General features: G+C 37.4%; 1 protein-coding gene across 1 annotated transcript in view; it reads right to left on the bottom strand.

Annotated features, from left to right (window-relative positions):
* COL28A1 (collagen type XXVIII alpha 1 chain) overlaps positions 1-23,982 on the bottom strand; it is a 197,267-nt gene that overhangs the window by 99,616 nt on the left and 73,669 nt on the right. The window contains exons 15-22 of the mRNA XM_056118311.1: positions 23,547-23,615; positions 16,544-16,612; positions 13,151-13,219; positions 11,365-11,433; positions 8,373-8,444; positions 7,562-7,630; positions 4,848-4,919; positions 474-542 (exon numbers count right to left, since the gene is read on the bottom strand). Of these exons, the coding sequence (XP_055974286.1) occupies positions 474-542; positions 4,848-4,919; positions 7,562-7,630; positions 8,373-8,444; positions 11,365-11,433; positions 13,151-13,219; positions 16,544-16,612; positions 23,547-23,615 (558 nt within the window). The remainder of the gene's footprint in view (positions 1-473; positions 543-4,847; positions 4,920-7,561; positions 7,631-8,372; positions 8,445-11,364; positions 11,434-13,150; positions 13,220-16,543; positions 16,613-23,546; positions 23,616-23,982) is intronic.

Genomic DNA, 23,982 nt, shown 5'->3' on the forward strand with positions numbered 1-23,982 from the left:
CTAATCCTAAAGGAACAAAATCTGGCAGTTAAGATTATGATAGCCGTTCTGAGTAAATCCTGTGAATTAACAGCTCTCTAGACTCAAATTAGACTGTAAGCGTGCCTGAATGCTTTTATGTCTTCATGTATTTATTTACTGTTAGACTTTCTATTAAGTTCTAGTACATTCTTCTAAATATGTGCAATAAATTCTTACCTGCTTTAGGGTACAGGATTTGGGAGGTAGAGTGAGGTAAAATATCAAAACCAGAGGAAGAAATATAAGCAAATTTCTTATATTTGCTGAAGTTCTTTCATTTGTCAGATATTAGAATTGAATCAGTTTGTCTAATTCAGCTAGATGAACTGATCATATTTTGGGATTCTTCTACAACTAAAACTAATCCACAGGCATCATGAATTTCTACATATCCTTCAATTCTCATTACCAAAAATCTAAGAATAAGAAAAAATATTACCAAGAATGCATACCTTTGTTCCAGGTGGACCAGGAATTGATGCTCCAGGCATCCCATAGGGGCCGATTGCTCCTGGATCACCCTTAAACATTTTTTTAATTTCAAAGAAACTGCATATAAGATTATAATAGGAAACATAGAGAAGTTCATTCCTAGAAGTTTTAAAATTATAATTTGTTTCACAAACCAATGATAAAATATTTGGGCATCTTTCCAAGACTATTACTAAAGTTTCTGGTTCTTAGGATTTCAGTATTTTTAAAGATTCATTCAAATTAATTCCTAAGTAATAGAAAAATTTTGTCACCTGTACATTTGTTAATAAAAAAATCATGAAATTTCCCTTTTATGCTTTAAGTCAGAAGGCCAGAGGAAATTTTTAAAATTACCACCATTAACTTCAGAATAAGTTTTGAGTATGCTTGATAGATAAATAATATTCTAGTTAGAGTAGAAGAGTTCTTGACTTTGTTATTTAATTTTACAGTATATCTGTCTTCTTTTGTATACTAAATTATTTCTAACTTGAAAAAGTAGAGTGCTATGGTCAAAAGAAAAAGTAATATAATTTCCAGGGGAATAAATAAAACAAATCTCAATTTTTGAAAATGTCAATATTGAACCTCAACCTGGAGAATTACATAATATCTCTGTCCCAACTAACTATGGACAAATGACTATCAAATTTTAGAAAGCAGAGAAACTGCCAAAGGAATTTGATAAGATATAGTCCAAAGGATCCCCTGCCCTCTTCATTTTAATTACAGTAGCATGACTTAAAACACTACTAGTATGACTTAAAACACTACTAGTGAGAGTTTCATATTTACATCATTTCTATACCACAACAACCACCAGAGTATCTGCTTCCCTCAACAATGTCCCAAGGACCCCTAATATCTGCTCCCCTCATCGTCTCCCCACCCACTTCTCCAGCTCAGTTCTATATACCTAATTCTCCAATTTTGTTGCTCTGGTCATTTGTTGCTATGTTTCTTTATATCCTGCACATGAGAGATCAGTCTTTATCTATTTCTCTTCTCTAACTTCTCTCAGCGTGAAACCCTCTAGTCATCCACATAGCCTCAAATTGCATGAATTTATCTTTTCTTATAGCCAAGTAGTATTTCATTGTGTATTAGATGCATTTCAAAATACAGAGATTATGATGCAATATATGTAGCAGTGATGACTCGGGAATATGAGGTACCCCTATTTGGTGATTCTGATCTAGACAATTCTGATAAAAATACCATTGCAACTCTTTAAAATATTATAAAAAGCAATTATTTTTTAAAGGGTTGTTAAATTTTCATTAAAAGAGGGAGTCCATATATTATGAGGCATTCATATTACTCTTGGGGGGTATCAGAAGAAAATGGTAACAGTATTTCTTTTAAAATATAATTATATAAAGCTTACAACATGTCTATATCAGTATGAGAGTTTTTGAATAAAAATTACAATTAAAAAATAAAACTATCTGGAGTGTGATCAATTTTTTTTAACTGTTAGATATTGGTAATCCAAACAGTTGGGAAACTACTAGTCACAAAAAGCAAAGGCCAGAGCTGGCTTGCCACCTGGCCTTGCAGAGCCACAGGGTGGGGCTGCTTTTCACATTTTTAAATTTATTATGTATGTGCCTATATAATATCCTTAGTTCTGCCTCTTGACCTGCAAAGTCTGAAGTACTGGCCCCTCTGCTTTCTTCGAAAGTCACCCTATCAGTCAGACTCAGAGGCCTTGACTACTGCTTGAGACATCCTCGTATTCTCAGCAGAACCCAGAGTTGACCATCCAATCTAATCAACAAGCTGTACATGCTGGCTTAGTGGGTCCAGATCACCCAAGTATGTGCCCATCCTTAATTCCAATGCTCTGAGGCAAAGGGGGTGGCATGATGACAGAGCCAGAATTCTGGCAACAGATATCCACCCTATTAAATTTCATGAAAATATAAAAGCATTAACCAGGTTAAATGTTCACTACAGCCAGAGTAAACAAAAGTAACTTCTAGATTTTATGCTTCTACTTTTTTAAACCCAGTGACTTTAAAATCATGAGATTATATGCGTAGAGAATAAACAATTGTTTTAATGATTCTATAATATGTGTGTCATGCTTTAAAATATGTCACTGTCACTGTCCTCCGGTTGTTCATCGATTTGCTCGAGTGGGCCCAGTAAAGTCTCCATTTTGAGACTTCTTATTACTGTGTTTGGCATATTGAATATGTCACGGGTAGCTTGCCAGGCTTTTCTGTGCGGGCAAGATACTCCTCGTAGCTTGCTGGCCTCTCCAAGAGGGGCGGAGGAATCGAACCCGGCTCGGCCGGGCAGACTGCATGCAAGGCAAACGCCTACTGCTGTGCTATTGTTCCAGCCCAAAATATGTCACTGAAAGAAAAATTGTATTTCAAAACAGAAAATCAGTCACTTTGTAACTAAGATATAAAGATTGATAGCTGTGATTCATTTTAATTATAAGATCACGGTCATCCTGCTGTTCATCAATTTGCTCGAGCGGGCTCAGTAACATCTCCATCATGAGACTTGTTGTTACTGTTTGTCATATCAAATATGTCATGGGTAGCTTGCCAGGCTCTGCCGTGCAGACAAGATACTCTCGGTAGCTTGCCAGGCTCTCCGAGAGGGGTGGAGGAATTGAACTCGGGTTGGCCATGTTGGCCGCTTGTAAGGCAAACGCCCTACCACTGTGCTATTGCTCCAGCCCAATTATAAGATAGTCTTTAACTACTGAAATTTGGAGGGTGTTTGGGGTCATACTTGTTGATGCTCAGGGGTTACTCCTGGCTTGGCTCTCAGGACTTACTCTTAGGATGGTCACATGCAAGGCAACTGCCATACCCACTGTACTGTCTCTCCAATCCCTAATACAAGGTAGTTTTTATAGTAACATTTCTCAGGTGTTTCTTGCTGCAGCAGAGGAGGTTATTCGAGAAATGCATATTCCTGGGACCGAGCCACCTGCTAAATTCTGTTCTCTAGGCACAGTGCTAAAAATATGTAATAAGCTCTTCAAGTGATACTGATGGACACTAATCTTTGTAACAGTCACTGGTCTACATTGGATACTTCATTTTGTATCTGCTCTTACTTTGCCTGTATCTGTGTAGCACTGTCCTCCCGTGTTCATAGATTTGCTCAAGAGCGCACCAGCAACATCTCCATTTGTGAGACTTGTTGTTACTGTGTTTGACATATCTAATACAGGAAGCTTGTCAGGCTCTGCCTTGGGGGCAGGGTACTCTTGGTAGCTTTCTGGGCTCTCTGAGAGGGACAGAGGAATCGAACCCAGGTTGGCCGCATGCAAGGCAAATGCCTACCCGCCATGCTTTCACTCCAGCCCTGTACTCACTTTGCTTGTACCATTTTAAATTACTTTAAAGGTCTTTAAAAACACTCCTTGTATCTTTCTTATAATTAATATTTTCCTAGAAGTCTAAATACTCTAGAGTGTGCAATTTTTGCTTCTTAACTAACTCAAATAATCTATCTTCTCTACTGTTAAATAAGGACACATACCTACTTGCTTGTCTCACAATTTCCTGTACATATCTCAGCTGGTTTATTAAAACATAGATACCCTACTTTCCATTTCATGATGTTTAATTTTTTCTCTCTGAGTTACTTAATGTATTAAATACTATGTGCCAGGAACTATGCTCAATGCTTTATAATAAACTATTGCCTTCACAACCAAAAACACAATGAAATATATATTACTATTATTATCTCTCTCTCTCTCACTCTCTCTCTGTTTTGGGATCACACCTGAAAATACTCAGAGATTTATCTTGGTTTTGTGCTCAGGGATAACTCCTGGCAGTGCTCAGGGAAACCATTTACAGTGCCTGTGATGCAATCAGAATCAGTATCATTCAACGCATGCACTTTACTGACTGAATTATCACTCTGCCCTATTATTTTTCTTTCTATGATTATATTAGCTGACCAGAGTGTTTGGCAGTGACTTAGGTTGAGAATTCCACTCTCCTGTCTTCTGAGGCCCCATTCTTATCATCACTCTGCTGCCTCTCAGTGTGGAACTTTTTGTTGTTGTTCAGTGAACAAGATGACAGAGAATTGGTATCTCTAGTGGCCTTGGCTTTGTCTCAGCATTTGAATATTTGGGTGTTACTAGAAAGATTTTACATGCAGACCCACTCTCAAAATAAATGTTTCAGTGAAGATTACATGTTTCATACATTATATCATATAAAATTGTCTTTTCTAAAGATTTTTTCATGGGAAGTGGTATTTCTTAAGGAAACAGAAAATTAGATTTGCAGTAACAATATGAAATTTTATAAAAAAAAACAATTACTATCTCCCCAAAACATAATAAGAATATAAGAACATACCTTTGGCCCTTCAGACCCTGGAAATCCCCTCTGTCCTTGATTTCCTTTGCTCCCTTTCTTACCTTCATCACCCTGACAAAATAATGATAAAAATATAGTTGTGGCATTAACAAAACTTTGTCAATAAAGCATATCTGGGCCAAATTCTCAACGATTGTCAAATTTGATGCAATTAGCCCTACATACAGTTCAGCTGAAGAGTTCATTAATAGTGTTCTTTCGTAGATTGAATGGCTTTATTTTTTATTATTCATTAATTATTCAATATGATTTAATATTTTTTAAGATCCAAGTTCAGTATTTTCTTTGGAGACTTTAAATTAGATTTACAGCTCTCTTGCACTGTTGGTCTATTAACAGATGGCTCTGAAACATTTCCAGTTTTGAAAAGAGACCTATCTATGCTTTTTCATGCTGCTTTTCCACTTTCATGCTATTTCAGTTTTAAAACATAAAATGAGACATTTTTCATAACCAACCCAATTTCCTCCACAGTGGAGAATCTAGTTCATTTGCCCAAGGGAGGCCAATAATTCTACTAGTAGAAAGATGCATGACATAAACCTGGAGGTGATCTAGAGACTCTCCATTAGCTATTTCTCTACCCCATGCCCCATCCCTGACCCCCTGGCTATATAAACCAATTTTTCCTCAGAAGAAATTTGTTACCTTCAACCAGACTTACCAGAGTACTACAAAACCTATCTTTAAACTAGCATCATATTTAAACTCACAATAGTGAGGCATCATATTGAAGTGTGTCCCAGTTCAACAAATGGTTTTAACTCCTGGGGTTTGTATTTGAGGCCATTTAAACATTTGTGACATGCGCTATGATTTTCAAACTTGAACAATCACTACACATTGACAGCTTTTTTGGCCCATGAATTGGTTGCCCCACAACCAAAGGTGCACTGTAAGTCTGTGTTAGGAGACAAGAGTTGACATTTCTGTCATCTTCTCACATGACACTGATGCTGCTGCTATGAGAACAGTGGATTAACCAAGGTCATCAGCAGTGTAGACACTTCACAATAAACAATGTCCTGTTGAATCTTGGGAGATGTAATCATCCCAACAAATTGCAAGCTAATAAAGAAAAGTAGTTGGGTAATTTAAAAACAGTCATGTCAAAAAGTCATTTATCATATTATTATCACTTGCCAACAGATACCAATTCCAACCATAACTATATATTTTTATCTCTTTGCTGTCAAATTAATCTTCTTACTTAAATCAACCTGGAAGCCAATAGCAATAACCGAACTGAGTATACGAAGGTGTCCAGACTGAATCATCACAGGCCTGAGCAAGGAAAGAAATATTTTATTACAACTCTTTACCAATAGTCTTCTATCAGCCACAATTCTCCTGAAAATAATAAATCCAGTAACTCTCTTCCTAATTCACATTCTCTTTTCCCTGTTGGTGGCATCTGCTACTCTCCTCTGTTTTCTTCTTGAAACCCTGTCGCCTTGGTTACCCTGACAAGGTACTATTCTCCTGATCTTCATGCTGTTATGACTGCCTTTCCACAGCTACTACATACTGGATTTAGATCGCAACTTTTCCCCAGAGACTTCACTATTAACTTTGTTTTATTTTTCTTAAGTATATTCTAGAAAAAAAAAGGATCAATCTTCTATAAATATTTTTCTTTTGTGAGAGGTGCCTCCTAAGAGATGCTCAGGCATCACTGTGACTCTTAGCCAACAGGGCTTACAGCACAATGCGAAGATCCAAGAATGCAATGTTTCTGCAGCCCTATGGTGTTAGGGACAACTAGAACATCGTCTAGTAGTGCCCAACAGCATCAGGGGCTGTGTGATTCTAGTAATCAAACCAGGATTGGCATTGGCACATATAACTCCTGTGCTATCTCCCTAGTCCCTAAAAATAGTTTTGACATGTTAAAAGATCATCTCTGTCCACCTTCCCCCTCCCTCTTAAGATAAAAATCTCATAGTCTGCTAAGGTAAAATGTTTGAAATTCTATGAACATTTCAACTTCAAATATTCAGACACAAGGTTAAGGGCTCAATTTTAGTCAATAATTTCACAAGACAGAATTCTTAAGCCATCAGTTGCTATTTTATTTTAAAGATAAATAGAACACTTAAAGTATAAAGATCATAATTTTTAATTGCTCATATATAATTCTTCAGGTTCTTTACCAGGGCATTGATGACTCTACTTAAAATTGTAGGAATTTTTGGGTCTGTTACATCACTTGATCTTATTAATGTATTTGATATTCTCATCTTGACATTTAAAAATGTCATTTCACTAGACTTTCTAAAATTGTAAAATAAATTTATGCCACATTGTAAATGTGCAACTGCTTTAATAAGGTGATATTTCTTATTACTCAGTGAGATTTTATAAATATTTGAAGAAAATTTATGGACTTTCAAATCTTGAGGATGTATCTTGAGACTCACTTCCTATATGCTTTTAAATGTCAATCTGGCCATTTATTGAGAAAACATATGTTTTCTCAATATAAGCTGACTGATGACAGATGTGAAGAATATAAAAATGAATAATACATATGTGCAGTTTTCCAAAGACTTTCAAGGTAGAATCTATAATTTTAAGCTAGAAATAGGCACATTTGACATAACAAGAACAGTAACATTTCTCCTGAGTTGGTTTTTTTAATATCAGGACCAGAAAGCCAACATTCTGCTTGCCCTTCTGAGTCAATTTCATACCTTGGAGCCTGGGGGTCCTTTTCCAGGTGGGCCTTCTGGGCCTCTTGTTCCAGGAAGTCCTGTCTCTCCCTGGATGAAATGACACTGATGAGGGGCTGACCTTCCACAGGCAATATGTATAATTCTCTTTGTTTCCTCCAGTGGTCAATTATTCTTTGCTGAGACCCTCAAAAATAAACTCAACCTTCAATTGAGTCTTAGAATTAATGTTTTAGAAGATTGGACATTCACCAAGTTGATTAAATTGGCATCAAATTCCAGTTTAAGTGACAGCAGCCAAAGCTTCATAAAAAAGTCTAATTTCTCAGCCAATTTCCAAAGCAATAAGCTCACTTTCCTTTGGCTCTTTTTCATAGTCAGTGCTTTTTTTCCCTTTCTCTTTTTCTTTCTTTTAATGAGCCCTCATCCTTTCCATCTGCTGTTTCCTGGTACTTACACTGAAAAATTAGTTCTTTAAGTGTTGACTCATAATACTCAGGAAATCTTTATAGTGGTCTAACTTCTTGAATGCATTTAGAGACAATCCCTTTGGAGAAGGGAAAAGTGTTTTTTCTCTAAATTATAATGCTTTCTAGGAATTCTAAAGAATTAGGTCACCAGAGCACACAAGAGCTAAAAGCCGAGAGGATAGAAGACATTGCTCATTCTTTCAATTTAATGTAAGTGAAAATGAGAAATTTAAAGTTCTGAGCTTTCTTATTTTCTCATAAAAACTCATTTTGTCTTGAAATGCTTAACTTGAGCTCCTTTGGAAACAAGATTTCAGTGTGGTTAACAGACTGTATTAGCGTAATGTGGAAGCTAGTGTTACCTTCTTTCCTGCTGCTCCATCTTCTCCAGGCACTCCTGGCTGTCCCGGGGGTCCTACTGAGCCTGGCTCTCCCTGGTGAATGAACAAATATTTTGTTTCTTAGAAGTTTATACACATTGTGAACCTCCATTTTTAGGTACATGCAATTGACTATATCTTTTGTTATCCAAGAAAAGTCTCTGAGCTGAGACATTCGATCATAGTCTTTAGGTCACTTGACTGAGCAAGTTACAGGAATCTTTCAGTTCTTTTTATAGCTCTGTCCATCTATTCTAAGTTGAGGAAACTTGCATTCTAACTTATATAAAATGTTTATGGCATTTTGGCAATGGCATTGTTAGCAAAGGCAAAAAATGGGAAGTGATTTGAGTTCATCAATAGTAAAATTTATAAACAAAGATGTTTGTGTACAACAGTCTATGACAGAGCAATTAAAATGAATTAATTTGAGATATATAACACATAAGAATATAGATATAATATAAATCTATTACAAAGTTTTGCGGGCTGGAGCGATAGCACAGCGGTAGGGCATTTGCTTTGTGAGCAGCTGTGCGGCCAAGCCGCGTTCAATTCCTCTGCCCCCTTGGAGAGCCCAGCAAGTTACCAAGAGTATCTCACCCGTACGGTGTATTCAATATACGAAACACAGTAAAAACAAGTCTCAAAATGGAGTCAATACTGGGCCCACTCAAGCAAATCGATGAACAACAGGAGGACAGTGACAGTGACAGTTTTGTATCATTTAAAATTCAGTAATAAAAAACAGTGTTTATTCAAAAACATACAATAATGATAAATGCCAAATTCATGACAGTGACTTTTATCTGTAGAGATGAAGAATAATGGAATTGGGTGTCCAGGAAGGGATTCTCAGCCACTTCTTTAAAAGTTCTTCTTCTTTAAAAAAAATATATCAAGGAGCTGGAGCAGTAATACAGTGGGTAAGATCTTGCATGTGGCCAACCCAGGTTCAATCCAAGCATCACATGTGGTTCTCTGAGTTCACCAGGAATGATCTCTGAGTGCAGAAGCAGGAGTAAGCCCTGAACAATGTATAAAATCAATATGGGGAAAAGTTCTTTTTTATGTAGATGGGTTGAAGAATATATGAATGGTCTTTGCCTTATTGGCCATACTAGTAAATATATTTTATAAGTGAAATAAGCTTGATATTACATAAGTAGTTATTGAGTGCAATTTGTATTTAAATAGTCTTGCTGCTGAAACTTTCTACTCCATTTCCTGTAATTAAACTGCATATGACATCACATGTTATAATCATGTCTTCCCTACAAACTTTTGACATGTTTGTTATACTTAGGACATTGTGTGGTACGTCAAAGCTACTCAGTAGTAGAATAAATTATTACTATATAATTATATTTTTACCTCCAAAATTATATTTTTCTACAAATAACATGTATATTACCTTTTTTTTTTGCTTTCTGGGTCACACCCAGCAATGCTCAAGGGTTACTCCTGGCTCTGCACTCAGGAATTACTCCTGGCAGTGCTTGGGGGGACATACGAGATGCCAGGGATCAAACCTGGGTTGGTCTCATGCAAGGCAAACACCCTACCCACTGTACTATCACTCCAGCCCATATATATTACCTATTGAGAGCTTTTAGATCCTCCAAATCAGGAATTCAATAATAAACAAGGAAACAAAGATCTGACCCTGTCCTAGTAAAGTGGCACTGTCCAACAGAAACATAGAGAAAGATTTCTATATAATTAAAAAAATGAAAAGAAAGTATCAGAAAGTACAAAAGCTACTTTTGCACTGCTGGATGTGATCCCAAATACAAAAAAAGTTTAGATAACCTATAATATGTAATGAATATTTTTATATTCAATACCTTTCACTTCATGTATGTGTTATCTACCATTCCATTTCATTAGTAAAGACTTATTATTTTAATCTTAATGTACATAGAAAAGTACTGTTTAATACTGCAGCTACTAGACACCTTGTTATGAAAAAGCAAACCATGGCAGGTACGGAATAAGATGTGCTATATTATCCACATAGTGGGTCACAAAGCTTAGTGACAAAAATGTACCTAGTGACATGAATTACATAAAAATTATTCTAATAAAATAATTCTAATATTACTCTAATGTATCTTAAATATTGCGATTTTTATGTAATTCATGTACAATAATATTACTAATTTCTCTTTTTTGTCACTAAGCTTTGTGACCCATTATGTGGATAATATAGCACATCTTAGTCCGTACCTGCCATGGTTTGCTTATTCATAACAAGGTGTCTAGTAGCTGCAGTATTAAACAGTACCTTTCTAGGTACATTAAGATTAAAAGCAATTCGGGAAACTTTCAAATTACATGCAAGCTGAGATAATTGGTTGCAAGGAAAATAAACCTAGTTGAACATAAAAGAATGGATTAACAGTTGTGACATAGACATACTGTAAATTTAAAAAATTAATTTCTGAGGAAATAGCTTTTGAACTGAGGCCTGAAGAATAAGTAGGAGCAAGCCACAAAATTCTAATATATACTGAGTGTTTCATGGTTTATAATCTAGCAGATAGTAGTATTCTTAAAGAATCACTCTGTGCTGAGAGAAAGTCTCTGGCGATAACATATTTTTTTTTTATTATAGTTCTTAAAAATACTGTGTTTCTTCTCAAATTAGGAGTTGAGTATTAGCACTTTTCCAAATAAGTTTTTACTAATTTAATAGTAGATAACACATACATGAAATGCAAGGTATTGGATATAAAAAATATATAACATATTATCTATTATCTATTTTTTTTATTTGGGAGTCACTTTCATCAGTGCTCATTGCTTAATTCTGACTCTGAGCTCAGGGATCATTCCTGGCAGTTCTTGGGGGACCATTTGGGATGCAGAGGATTGAAAACTGTCCAGTAGCATGACAATGCAGGCACACTGTGCACTGTACTATGTTTCCAGTCTCCCCACCTAAACATTTTGACCAGCATAAGCAACTCACCTTTGGACCTTGTACTCCAATTCCAATTGGCCCTCTAGGGCCTGTAGGTCCTCTCTGGCCTTCTTCTCCCTAATAAGGAAAGAGTATAAATAGTATTTGACTACAGCAACAAAATTAAGATAATATATTTCTGCCTTTAATTTCTCAAGAGCTGTCTTTTGCTTTCAGTTTTAGGCTTTTTTGTGAGTATTTTATTTTATTTTATTTTAGCGAAGAGCTCCCAAATGGTGGTCAGCAAGCACAGGGCCTCCTCTTGGCAACTCTTGCCAACCAGGTGTATAAGGGCAAAACTGATGCCATGATAGGTGGGAGAAATGAGAAAAGTCAGGTAGGCCTGAGGTTCAGTTCCTGATACTGAAACAGACTTAGTTTCCCAGCAATGAAAAAAACGTGTAACTAGCCAACCTGAATCTACCTGGGAAATTCCTGGGCCCACTAAATGGGCTCAATCAATCATTATGCCTCAGAATAAGTGCCCCAGAAATTATCTTTTGTTAACCATAAGAAATGGGTAGCCTACGTAATCATAGAACTGGTACTGTTATTGGAAACTATTGTTTAATTGTTGCTTGATCACTGTTACCATAGTGCTTGCTTAACTTTCAAACTCTGAAACCTATATAAACTGCTTGTGACTTGGAGTCAGGGTTCTTGTCAAGACTCCACTGTGTTGGATGAGACTTGGACCCTAGCTCAAGCTAGAAATAAATTTCCTTTGCTTTTGCATTATCATGTGTGGACTTGGTCTCTCCACACCTGGGGATCTGAAATACGAACCCAATAGGTGCTAGGGATAGAGCTAGGATTAGCCACATACAAGGCATGTGTCTTAACTCATGAACTATTTCTCCAATCTTAAGAGCTGTTTTATATTAGTAAAATAAGATAAAACCGATTTTTTACTCAGATTGTATACTACATATGCAATATCAGAAAATAGGGACTTGCTTAAAATTTCCTAAAATGGATGAATTTTCAACAAATTTGGACTACATAATAGTTTGACTTAAATATAGGATTCATAGCATACTCAAAATTGATTTTAAAGAATCCATCCTCTACTCTAGGAGAGTAGTTAAATTCCAAAACTAAAATTGACACATGAGGCAAGGTGATTACTTGTCAAGCATAGACAGAATGTACTACCTGAGCTTTTAATGATAAGCCCCAAATCAAAAATCTCAAGAACAGTTAACTCTGATTGAGCTGTTTATCCCATGGGAATCTTTCAAGAGTTTGTTCAAAAGTGAGTACTCTCAGTGAAGGATTATAGCTTTTTAACAATGACTAGTGATTCTATGAAGCAACATTGAGGGCAACAGTTAAAAACCAAATATCCTACATTCCCCAGGGGGTAAATAAGAGTTATAACTTAGGAAATAGTTTGATTCCAAAGTTCATAGAAATGTTTTGCTAGATTATTTCTAACTCCATATCTTTAACTTAACTTATTTTTGTATCTGTATCTACAGTGAATGTGCTATTGAGAATAAAACTTAGCAAACTCACAGAGGCATATAACCACTGGCAGTCTCTACAAATATTACTATGTGAGTTGCTAGAATATGATCTCATAATAAAAGTAAAAACTATTAAAATAACAAATGTGGGGTAAGCCACAGTTCCTTAAAACATCAAAGGTTTTATAAATTAAAACCATTAGAAATATCAGTATCTTTTACATTATGTAGAAATTTTTTATTTTACTTAATGTAAATAATCAACTATCTTCCACTGGCAATTACACTATAGATATACTCACCTCAGCTACTATTTAGAAATTTACCTTGGAGCCAGGTAAGCCTTGTCCTGGGGGTCCTTGAGGACCTGGAAGCCCAATTGGTCCTTGGATTCCCTTCAAAATAAATAAATGAATAAGTAGTGATAATGAAATTAAGAAATATGATGAGTATTTCAGATGACGAATGTTTAGTTTGGATCCTGTAACAGATTACTCATGTTCATTATGTGTTCATTATTTGCTAAATGTGTTATCAGAGACTACTACTGGAGCCATCATGTGAACTCCCCATTTTCCATAGTAAGAGAAATTTTAGCTGAGCCACACAATTGTCCACAAAGATCACATTTTCCAGTAATTAGTGAAGCCAAGTGGTGTCATGGGGACTGTATTCTGAACAATGGAATATGACTGGAAGAAATGTTTACCATGTCTGGTTGATGCTAAAGAAAGATATAAAACCATTAATTTCCTGCACCACTTCACCAAAGAGTGAAGTCATGTAACAAGTATAGGTCCTGTGATGGAAATCAATTTAGCTTGGCAGATTAACAAGATTGAACCCATGGTAACCCTGATGAACAGTTTCCACTTAAGTTTTTAATATGAAGAAATTCTATCACATTGGTCCTGTTTCATATCGCAGTCTTACACAGGTGAACCTATATGGTCTCTGTACTAAACAACATATATTAGTATGTTAAAAATGAAGTACTGACATATGTTTTAGAACATGAGAGCCAACAGACATCAGATAAATGTTCAAGCTCTTAGTTTTCACTAATGTAGTATAAAAAATGAAGAGATGACAGTGTTTGTGGTGCTCTTTTTTGTAGAAAACAGTCTTATAAAGACTATTTCTTTGGAAAAATAGGAGGGCCTAGGTTTCTTTTCCTTTACCACATTCTACAAAGGGAACTTCAATAAATACCCTGGAGATACTGCAGAAATTAAGTTTTGTTTTGAGGACATGAGGGACCAGTATCTTACTCATGCCTGAGAAAGCTGAAATGAACTTTGGAAGCCAAGAGACAAGAGTTTATCAGCACAAAGACTACATGGGTTTTTTTTCTCAGTATAGCTGATACACTCTGAGTGTGAGACAGTTGACCTGAACTACTTTGAATTCAATCCAAAGTGCTGGAAGAAAATTGTAACTCCAATAAGAAAGCGTTGGTGTCAAGTAAAACTCCAGACAAGCAGAGCTTGACACAATGAAATAGTTGGAGGAAATAAGTCCTTTGCTCTTGCTCTAGGAGGGATGGTAATTGGAGCCAGTGAAGAAACTTCACAAGAAAAAGAGTCAGTGTCGAACATGTTTAAGTAAGGATTAGAAGGAAAATAAGTGGTTGCATAAATAGAGGTTAACTAAGTAGAAATTTATTTCACTAGTCTTATAAGAGTAAATACACTTGTTTCTTATTCAGAACAGTTTATAAACTCCTTTCACTCTCCTAGACACTAGGGTTCCGCTGCATATGGACAAATCTATTTTAAAAGCTTTTTCCTCTTGGGAAAGAAGAGAAGGGGAGAAAATAAAAGAAGCCAAAAGAGGTGTTTTGTTTTGATTTTTAAGCAGAAGACAACAACCTCCACTAAAAAACAGCATGAAAGGCAACAGGAAGCCAGAGGTGGGAGGTGGAGAATTCCTAGGCCATCTGGAAAGACTTGGCTTTCTTTGAACCCGTTTTCAGCTCCATAATGGTGATTCAGTGCCAGGACCACCGTAAGACCCAGGACTGATGGCACTCACTGTCCAGCCACTTTGGGGATCAAAGTGTAAGCCTTGCTGCAAACTGCAAACAGGATGCAGAGTTTGAGAATGTCGAGAATAAGACTATATTCCTGGTTTTGTCTGAATATTCAGATCTTAATTATTGACTCAGTATTATCTGTACAGTATTATCTGTACATTTATCTTGTCTTGTCCTTCACTTTAATGCTCCTAATGTACTATACAGGAACCTCTGTCAAGAGGAAGGAAATAGATAAAAGGAAATTAGAAGATAGAAAGAAATCAATGGGAATTAACATCAGCAGAGAAATTTGAGATGCTTAAATTTTTAAATCTTTCCTTCTCCCACTATCTTAAAGAAAGCATTATCTATTGCCTACTCACAGAGTAAGTCACCTTGATCATAAATTGTAATCAACTGAATTGTCACTTTCTACAGAGATGATGTTCAACATAAATTTGAACATTAGTCACTTGATTAGATAAGATTGTGTAAGCAGCACCTTACAGTATCAATACAAATATATAATAATATAAAAGGTAAAGGTAAAGGCCCTCCCATTGTTCGTCAATTTACTCTAGCGGGCCCAGTAACGTCTCCATTGGAGACTTCGTTGTTACTGTGTTTGGCATATCGAATACGTCACGGAGAGCTTGCCAGGCTCTGCCGTGCGGGCGAGATACTCTCGGTAGCTTGCTGGGCTCTCCGAGAGGGGCGGAGGAATCGAACTCGGGTCGGACAAGTTGGCTGCGTGCAAGGCAAGTGCCCTACCGCTGTGCTATACAAAAAAGGGCTAGAGCGATAGCACAGCGGTAGGGCGTTTGCCTTGCACGCAGCCAACATGGCCGACCTGAGTTCGATTCCTCCGCCCCTCTCGGAGAGCCCAGCAAGCTACCGAGAGTATCTCGCCCACACGGCAGAGCCTGCCAAGCTCCCCGTGAGGTATTCGATATGCCAAACACAGTAACAACAAAGTCTCCAATGGAGACGTTACTGGGCCTGCTCGAGCAAATCGATGATCAATGGGAAGGCCTTACTTTACTTTACTTTATACAAAAAATAATACTTTTGCGAAGTAATATTATCTTCAGATTATTTAGAACTAGAAAACATCTGGGTTTTTTCCCTGAATTTATCATAAAAGAGTTTTGGAAGCAGTTCCAGACCTAAATGTAAAGATACTCTCTGAGACAATTCCTTTCTTCTACCCATTCTTGGACAATTGTATATAAAGCCCATCTGTGATTTACCTCTATTCTGGAAGAGTGTTCCTTAAATAAAGTGGTTACCTCTTTTTTAAGTTTAATACTCTTTGGATTGGTATAAGGCTGGACAGAAGTGCTCTTAATTGATTTGGGGAAAGAATGGTTTTTAATCATTTTAAAGTGTCAAGGGATAAAAATGCAAAAGAGCACAAGTAAACTATTATTCCCATGGGAAAATACAGAGTATAAATTCTCAGCCTGTTAATTAGACTTGGATATTAAGAGCCATATACAAGAAATATTTCTTAATTCTCTGAAAACTCAAAAAATAAGATCACATGAAACTACTTGATCCTGCCATGCTTTTATTTTTACCAAAATTCAGTTAAAATTTGACTATCAAATATATTTATAAGTGTTTTCAAGACTGGTCTTAAATGAACACCAGGATTGGGCAACAATGTTTGTACCAAAGGGAAAGAGAAAGAACTGATTACCTGTTCCCCTGGGCTGCCGATTCCAGGGATACCCATTGGTCCTTGAGGGCCCACTGGTCCCAAATCCCCCTGTATAGAAAATAAGTTAAAAATGAACAATAAAAATGCATTCTGTTATATTTTGATAATCTGAAATTATACTGAACAAAAATCTTTTTTTACCATAGAACAAAGGTTATCACGGAAAGTGAGAAAAGTTCATTCTTTTATACTGTTTATAACTCAAATTTGCCAAAATTATGAACAACAATTTTTGTTATTTAAATTAAATTGGTGAAAATCTACTTCAGTTATATTTGCCAGTCATTTTTCTACAATAAGCAAACATTTCTGATTGTCATAATGTCATCAATACTTCCTGTTAGGAACATAATATAAGTATAAAATACATAAGTATATAAAAAACCAATATTAAAGATGCAAATTGGAGGTAATTGTCTTATTCTTTTCTAAATACCTGTTTCCTATGAATCTTATTAAAATATATCTTGGGGCAGAGAGTTAGTACTCTCTGGTACTAAATAACAGTAGGTAAGGCACTTGCCTTGCACATAGCCAACCTGAGTTCTATCACAAGCACTACATATGGTCTCCCAAGCATCACCAGGAGTGATCCTTGAGCATAACAAAGCTACAAATAATCCTTGAGCACAGTAGGGTATGGTCCAAATCCCTCTCCCTAAAGAAACATAAAATTAATCTTCATAATTAAGAAATTATCCAAGGTAAACAAAGCAAAATTAGAGAATCTCACTTTTCTTCCATGAACTAAATTTGGGAAACAAAGAAAATGTTTTCTTTGTTTATAATTTTGTGCCAGGAACTGTTATAATTATTGAGAAAATAACAGTGACCAAAGCACTAAAAGATATCAGTCCCAAGAGTGCTAGTGTTGGGGCTGGAGCGATAGCACAGCGGGTAGGGCATTTGCCTTGCATGTGACCGACCTGGGTTCGATTCCCAGCATCCCATATGGTCCTCCGAGAACCGCCAGGAGTAATTCCTGAGTGCAGAGCCAGGAGTAACCCCTGTGCATCACTGGGTGTGACCCAAAAAGCAAAAAAATAAATAAAAAGAGTGCTAGTGTTTTAGTAGAACAGAAGATAATAAACCAGAGAAAAATAGTTTCTTATTTAATGTTACATGATAAAAAAAAAAGTAAATTATGAAATGAGGAACCAGCTAAAATGTCCAATAAGGGACCAGTGATTGCATCAGTGATGAGATGGAAGAATTAATTAAGTGGAATCCTGGAGGGAAAGCGTTCCAGACAGAGCAACAGCCTGTGCAAGCGATGATTGGTAGGTTTCAGAAATAGAAAGGAGACAATGGGACTGGTACTCTTATGCAGGAGGGAGGGTAGTATAAGATGAAGAGGAGTAAGGCAGTAGAGACCAATAGGATCTTTGAAGTCATAGCAAGAACTTTGACTTCTCTTCACACATGATCACAAGCCATCAGAGAGTTTTCACAGAAAAGTGAAAAGATATGTTTTGAAAGACTTCATCCGAAAACTGTACTGAGAACTGGCTGAAAGTAGTCCGAAGGGGAGATGGTGGAGGTATGGAACAGAGTTTTATAGTAAAGGTATTTCATGTAGGTTATTAGAGTGAAGATGATGACATGGCTCAGATTCTGGATGTATTTGAAAGACAAATCAACAGGATTTGTTGCTGATTGAGAGGAGCCATATTAATGTTTTGTTTTTAATAAACTTGTCCTTAACTGACTACTCTGAGAGAATTTCAAGGCTAGAGAAAGATATATAATACCAAAGAGCTGAATTTTAGGCATGTTAAATTCGAAGTGTCTAAAATAGACATTCAAGTGAGTATGTTAAATAGGCAGGAGAGGGGCTGAGTGGAAGAAAAATTTGAGAGCTACCAGTGTAAGTAAGGTAGTTAAAACCATGACTGGATGAATTTACCAATTAGATTAAGAGGAAAGTTTCAAGAACTAAGCACTTTGGGTACTCTAAATATTAGAGGAAAAATGTTGAAGAAACAGTAGTGGAGATTGAGAATGGTAATCAGATTATGAATGGAGCTTCATGGTTTCATATTGGTAAGGATCCATCAAAAGCTAAAGTTAGGCCAAGTAGCTGACGACTAAGGATTGACCACTTGATTGAGCAAATTAAGTCTGTATGCTTATTTCAATGTCTGTTTTATTTAGAACACATCAGAGTCAGAACCTTTCCTAAAGCAGCTGAATATGGTTGAGGGCCATTCAAAAGATGAATACTGCTTTGAGAGTGTGAGCAGTCACTCAGGTGCTATATATAAACAGGTGTGGCTAAGTTCTAATAATAAATTGTTTATAAAAACAAGCATTCAGCACTATGCTCGCCAATGCTTAGGCTATCAAAACATGTTTTATGAATAAAAAATGATAATTAGATCATATGAGATATGATATTTAAAATATATTGAATCTGTCACCAAGACATGAAATATGCTTTAGTGTTACATTTTATGTCAACACCCAGCCAAATTAAATATGGGAGGAAAATGTAACAGACTCAAGGTTGACTTCAGAGTTGAATTATTCTGACTCAGAAATTGATTGCCCATCATGTGACTGTAGTGTACCAAATGTTTTCATACCTTTTCTAATATTTACTTTCCATAACAGCACACTAAAAGTAGTAATTCCCATTTCCCAGATGAGGGGCTGGAGTGATAGTACAATGAGCAGGGCATTTGCGTTGCACACAGCGACCCAGGTTCGATCCTCACCATCCCATATGGTCACCTGAGCATTGCCAGGAGTGAATCCTGAGTGCAGAGCCAGGAGTAATCCCTGAGCATTGCTGGGTGTGACCCAAAAAAGCAAAACAAACAAACAAAAAATAATAATTCCCAGATGAGATTAATTTGCTGTAGGTCACACAACTGTTAGATGACAAAGACAAGTCCACTCTCTGACTCCAGAACCTAACAATCCTACAGATATTCCATAAATATCTTATAGAGATCCCCTTGCATAGTTTTACTTACCCTTAATATCTGTATCCAAACTACTTCCTTGTAAGAGAACAAGAGAATAGGAAACGGAAAAGGAGGGGAAGGAATGGGAGGATAGTATTGACTTGAAAGGGAAGGCAGTATAGACATATTAGATGGGGAGGCAGTATTGATTTTTGAAAGCAGATGAATGCTTTGCAACTGCTTTGTTATATCATGTCCTGACATGTCCAATTATTTTCTTTGCATAAGCTCCAGATATAAAAATTAAACAACTATATTACATATAAAACTTTGAAAATTCGCTTTTTATTACTATCTCTGCTGTTTAAATACTGATAGTAAAAAATTGCCCAGTAAACAAAAGAAATAAGTAATTCAAAGATTGAAATATAATAATTAATCATGAATCTCAATTGTTGTGCTAATATAACCTACAATCCTTTGGTTTATTTGGAGGTTGACATAAATATGAATTCAAATTGATATAAGGTTTCTGCTATTTGCACATTTCTTATTCCGCTGACAGCATTTCCTTCCTATTGATCTCTAGGGCCCTATCAGTTCTAGTGCCAATCTCACTCACACTTACAATCTGCAACTATTTTAAACAAAAGGTGAGGGGGAAAATGGAAATTAGGCATGTTATGACCATAAAATATTTTCCATAATAGCAATGTCAGACCGGGCCATTCTGTATGATAAACCAAGACAAAATTAAGATCCACTGTTCAAAACTCCCTAAAAAGTGAACAATCAGCCACCTACTGGCTGAAATGGGTAACTGCTACTTCTTTACTAATTATACTTAAGCCTGACTCCATTTTCCCTGGCTGTCTAAATACTATCTAAGATAGCACAATCTTAAAATTAGCCGGGTTTTTTAATGCATTCAACCTGGAACCAATTCCTGTTTTCATGAATACTCTCCAAAATAATATAATAAAGGCCAAATCCTACTCTAAAAATCTTTCATCTGCTTTCTGAGTTGAGATTCCTCCCCCTAGCATATGCTTCTTTGGTGCAATGAAGCAATTAACCTAACTTTATTCAATTTTAGGTATCCCTGTTGGCCTTTGCTAGAGGGCATCAACACTGGAATTCTTAAATTAGTGCCCTTATTTTGCCTTTTTTTTAATCATATTTTTGAGTAACAATCCATGAATAAATAAATACTTCTACAATGGGGTCATGTCAGTATGCTTTTAATAATTTTTTTTCTAATTTAAAAGTAATCCCTATTGCTAATTTTTTTTGTAGGAGTACTGCTATTTATTTAGCCAATGATTAGCTGATTGAATTGGGCATGAACTCCACCTTAATTTTTTTTTATTTTTAAAATTTTTATATTTATTTATTTGGGCCGAGCATCCTCCACCCAGATCCTCCAAATTCCAGTAGGCAGGGGTCACACCCACCAACTGGCCCCCTGGCGCCGTGTAATCCCATCAGCGGCCAAGACTCAGAGACTATAAAAACCAGCTCCCGGAACCGACATCTTATTATGACATCTTATTATCTCATTCCTACTTTGGACATATTGGCAGGCTACCGAATGTAGCCTGCCCACACGGCAGAGTCTGGCAAACTCCCCGTGGCGTAGCCAATATGCCAAATACCAGTAACAATGATGGACCTCATTGTCCTAAAGAGCCTTGAATATAATCTCAGGGCTAGGATGAAGGAGACGTTAGTGGGGCCTGCTCGAGGCAATCAACGAATAACAGGATGATTTGAGATTTGTGATTGTGATATTTATTTATAGAACCACTGTGGGAAAAGTTACTAAGCTTTCAGGTTTAAATCTCAGTCATACAATGATCAAACACCTTTCCCTTCACCAGTACTCATTTTTCACCACCAAGAATCCCAGTATACCCTCCCTTCCACCCTTCCAAACGCCTGTGAGGCAGATGATTTTTACTTAACTCTTCTCTACATTAATTACATTCATTATTTCGGCAAAAGATGCACGATTATTGTTTAGAATTCCCCCCCCAAAACAATCAGAATTGCTGAAAAGGCATTGTGAAATATTATGTTTTCTATAGCTGGTTATGAGAATCATATAATGTCACGCGGCCACAATTTTGGATTTCTGCAAAGAGCCAGATAATTAAGAGATTGGTTTCTGTGTGTCTGGTGTTATAGCCGTGCCAGAGAGCCGCTCGTGGGGGGTAACTCATGACCTTGGTAGGGCGTGAAGGACGTGCCGGTACCGCCCCCCTTCCCATGAGACTGCAGTTGCCCTGTCACCGCTGGCTCGTACCTGGCTTCCTATAAGCTCTGAGACAATGGCCACCTTGCTGCCAGGGGAGGAAAAAGGTGGAAGGGAGCAACACCCTTTCCCTCCCCGGGAGGCATGGTGTCGTAGTTTAACACACAGTTGATTCACTTTTCTTCTGCAAGCTGCTGGGCTCTGGACTAAGTCCTTTAGCCTCTGGAGCTATGACCATGCCAGAGAGCCACTTGTGGGGGGCAACTCGTGACCTCATAAGTCGTGAAGAATGAGCCAGTACTGCCCCCCTTCCCATAAGACTGAAGTTGCCCCATCACCTCCTGGCTCGTACCTGGATTTCCTATAAGCGCCGAGGCAGCAGCCACCTTGTTGCCAGGGGGGGAAAAGGTGGAAGGGAGCAAAACCCTTTCCCTCCTGGGGAGGCATGGAGCCGTAGTTTTTAACGCATGGTCCATTCACTTTTCTTCTGCAAGCTTCTGGGTTCTGGACTAAGTCCTTTTGCCTCTGGAGCCATGGCCATGCCAGAGAGCCGCTTGTGGGGGGCAACTCGTGACCTCGGTAAGGCGTGAAGGACAAGCTGGTAACGCCCTCCTTCCCATGAGACTGCAGTTGCCCCTTCACTGCCGGTTCATACCTGGCTTTCCAGTAAGCTCTGAGGAGGCGGCTACCTTGCTGCCAGGGGGGGAAAAGGCAGAAGGGAGCAACACCCTTTCCTTCCCGGGGAGGCATGGTGCTGTAGTTTAACGCGTGGTCCATTCACTTTTCTGCCGCAAGCTTCTGGGCTCTGGATTAAGTCCTTTTGCCCCGTCACCACTGGCTCATACCTGGCTTTCCAATAAGCTCTGAGCTGGCGACCACCTTGTATGCAGTCCAGATGCATTTCTGCCAAAAGCTGCTGGTTTCAAGATTTGTTTCTGAGTCTCCAGTATCATGGCTATTAATCAGCTTGATCAGGAGCCAGAGAGGCCATTTGTAGGCGGCAACTCAGGGTCTTGTTGGGATGGGGAGAAAGAGTCGGCTCCACCCCCATGTGGTAAGGCCCCCTTTGTCTCTTTACTGCAGGCCCAAACCTGACTGTCCAGTGCCCTCTGGCAGATGGTGATCACCAGGCCGCCAGGGGGAACAGGCCAAGGCACAAAACCTATTCCCACCTGGGGTGGCCCAATGCCTGTAACCTACTGCAGGAATTGGACGCATTTCTGCCAAAAGCCTTTGGGTTCCGAGATTTGTTTCTGAGACTCTGGGATCATGGCCATTAAGTAGTTCGATCAGAAACCAGAGAGGCCATGCCTCCAATTATATAGCTGAGCCGGAGGTGGTTTGTGGATGTGTCTCCCACATAACTAACGTTTGGCCATTTACTTTCTTGGTAACCTTTGCCCCAAGTTTTTGGGGTCTGGACAAAGGCACAGCAGCAATTTTGGGGTATCTGAAAGTCTGACGGTGCCATCAGGCTGCTGATGCACTCACCTCACAGGTACAGATTGACCTGCTGGCGGCACCATACCCCCTGCTAATTTTTTACCTCAAAGCTGCTAGCCTAATGACAGGATTTCTGAAAGGATTTCCAAATAAATATTACTCTAACTATATAAAAAGGTTTTTTCTAAGTAATAATTTATCCAAAATAGTAATATAACTATACACATATATTTAGATTACTAATAAATCAAGTATACCTAGGACACTTGTGTTATGTGGCTATTGGACTGTATACAGTTCATAAATAAACATACTTAATGAACCATAAAATTATTTTATTTGTTATTTTTTCCTATTATTTACACTATTTGAATACCTTGTCTCCTTTTATTGACAGGCCTTGTAATCCTTGTGGGCCAATTGGTCCTTCAGAGCCCTTTTCACCCTGAAAACATATGGGAGAGTTATATTAGTGCAAAAAAAATTAGGGTTTTAAGTTAAAGCATTAAAAGCATCAAATTCACTGGTTCCTGCAAATTGATAATCCTCACTCTAAGATTTATAACTTGCCCAAACAGAAGATACATGTAGCATTACTAAACTGGAAACAAACTCCATTCCCAATATACAATACAGTCAGAAATGTTTGGAAACAAAGGATCTATTCAATCAAGTAGTATAACTAATTGAATCAATTCTGCTTTTTATCAACATTGCTGCAATTTGATCTATCTATTTCACAGGAAATATTTTTCTCTCATATTAGAAAATGACCTAATACTGGGGTTGGAGCGATTGCACAGCGGGTAGGG

The sequence above is a fragment of the Sorex fumeus genome, unplaced genomic scaffold (genome assembly GCF_029834395.1).
Source record: "Sorex fumeus unplaced genomic scaffold, SorFum_2.1 ptg000037l, whole genome shotgun sequence".
NCBI lineage: Eukaryota > Metazoa > Chordata > Mammalia > Eulipotyphla > Soricidae > Sorex > Sorex fumeus.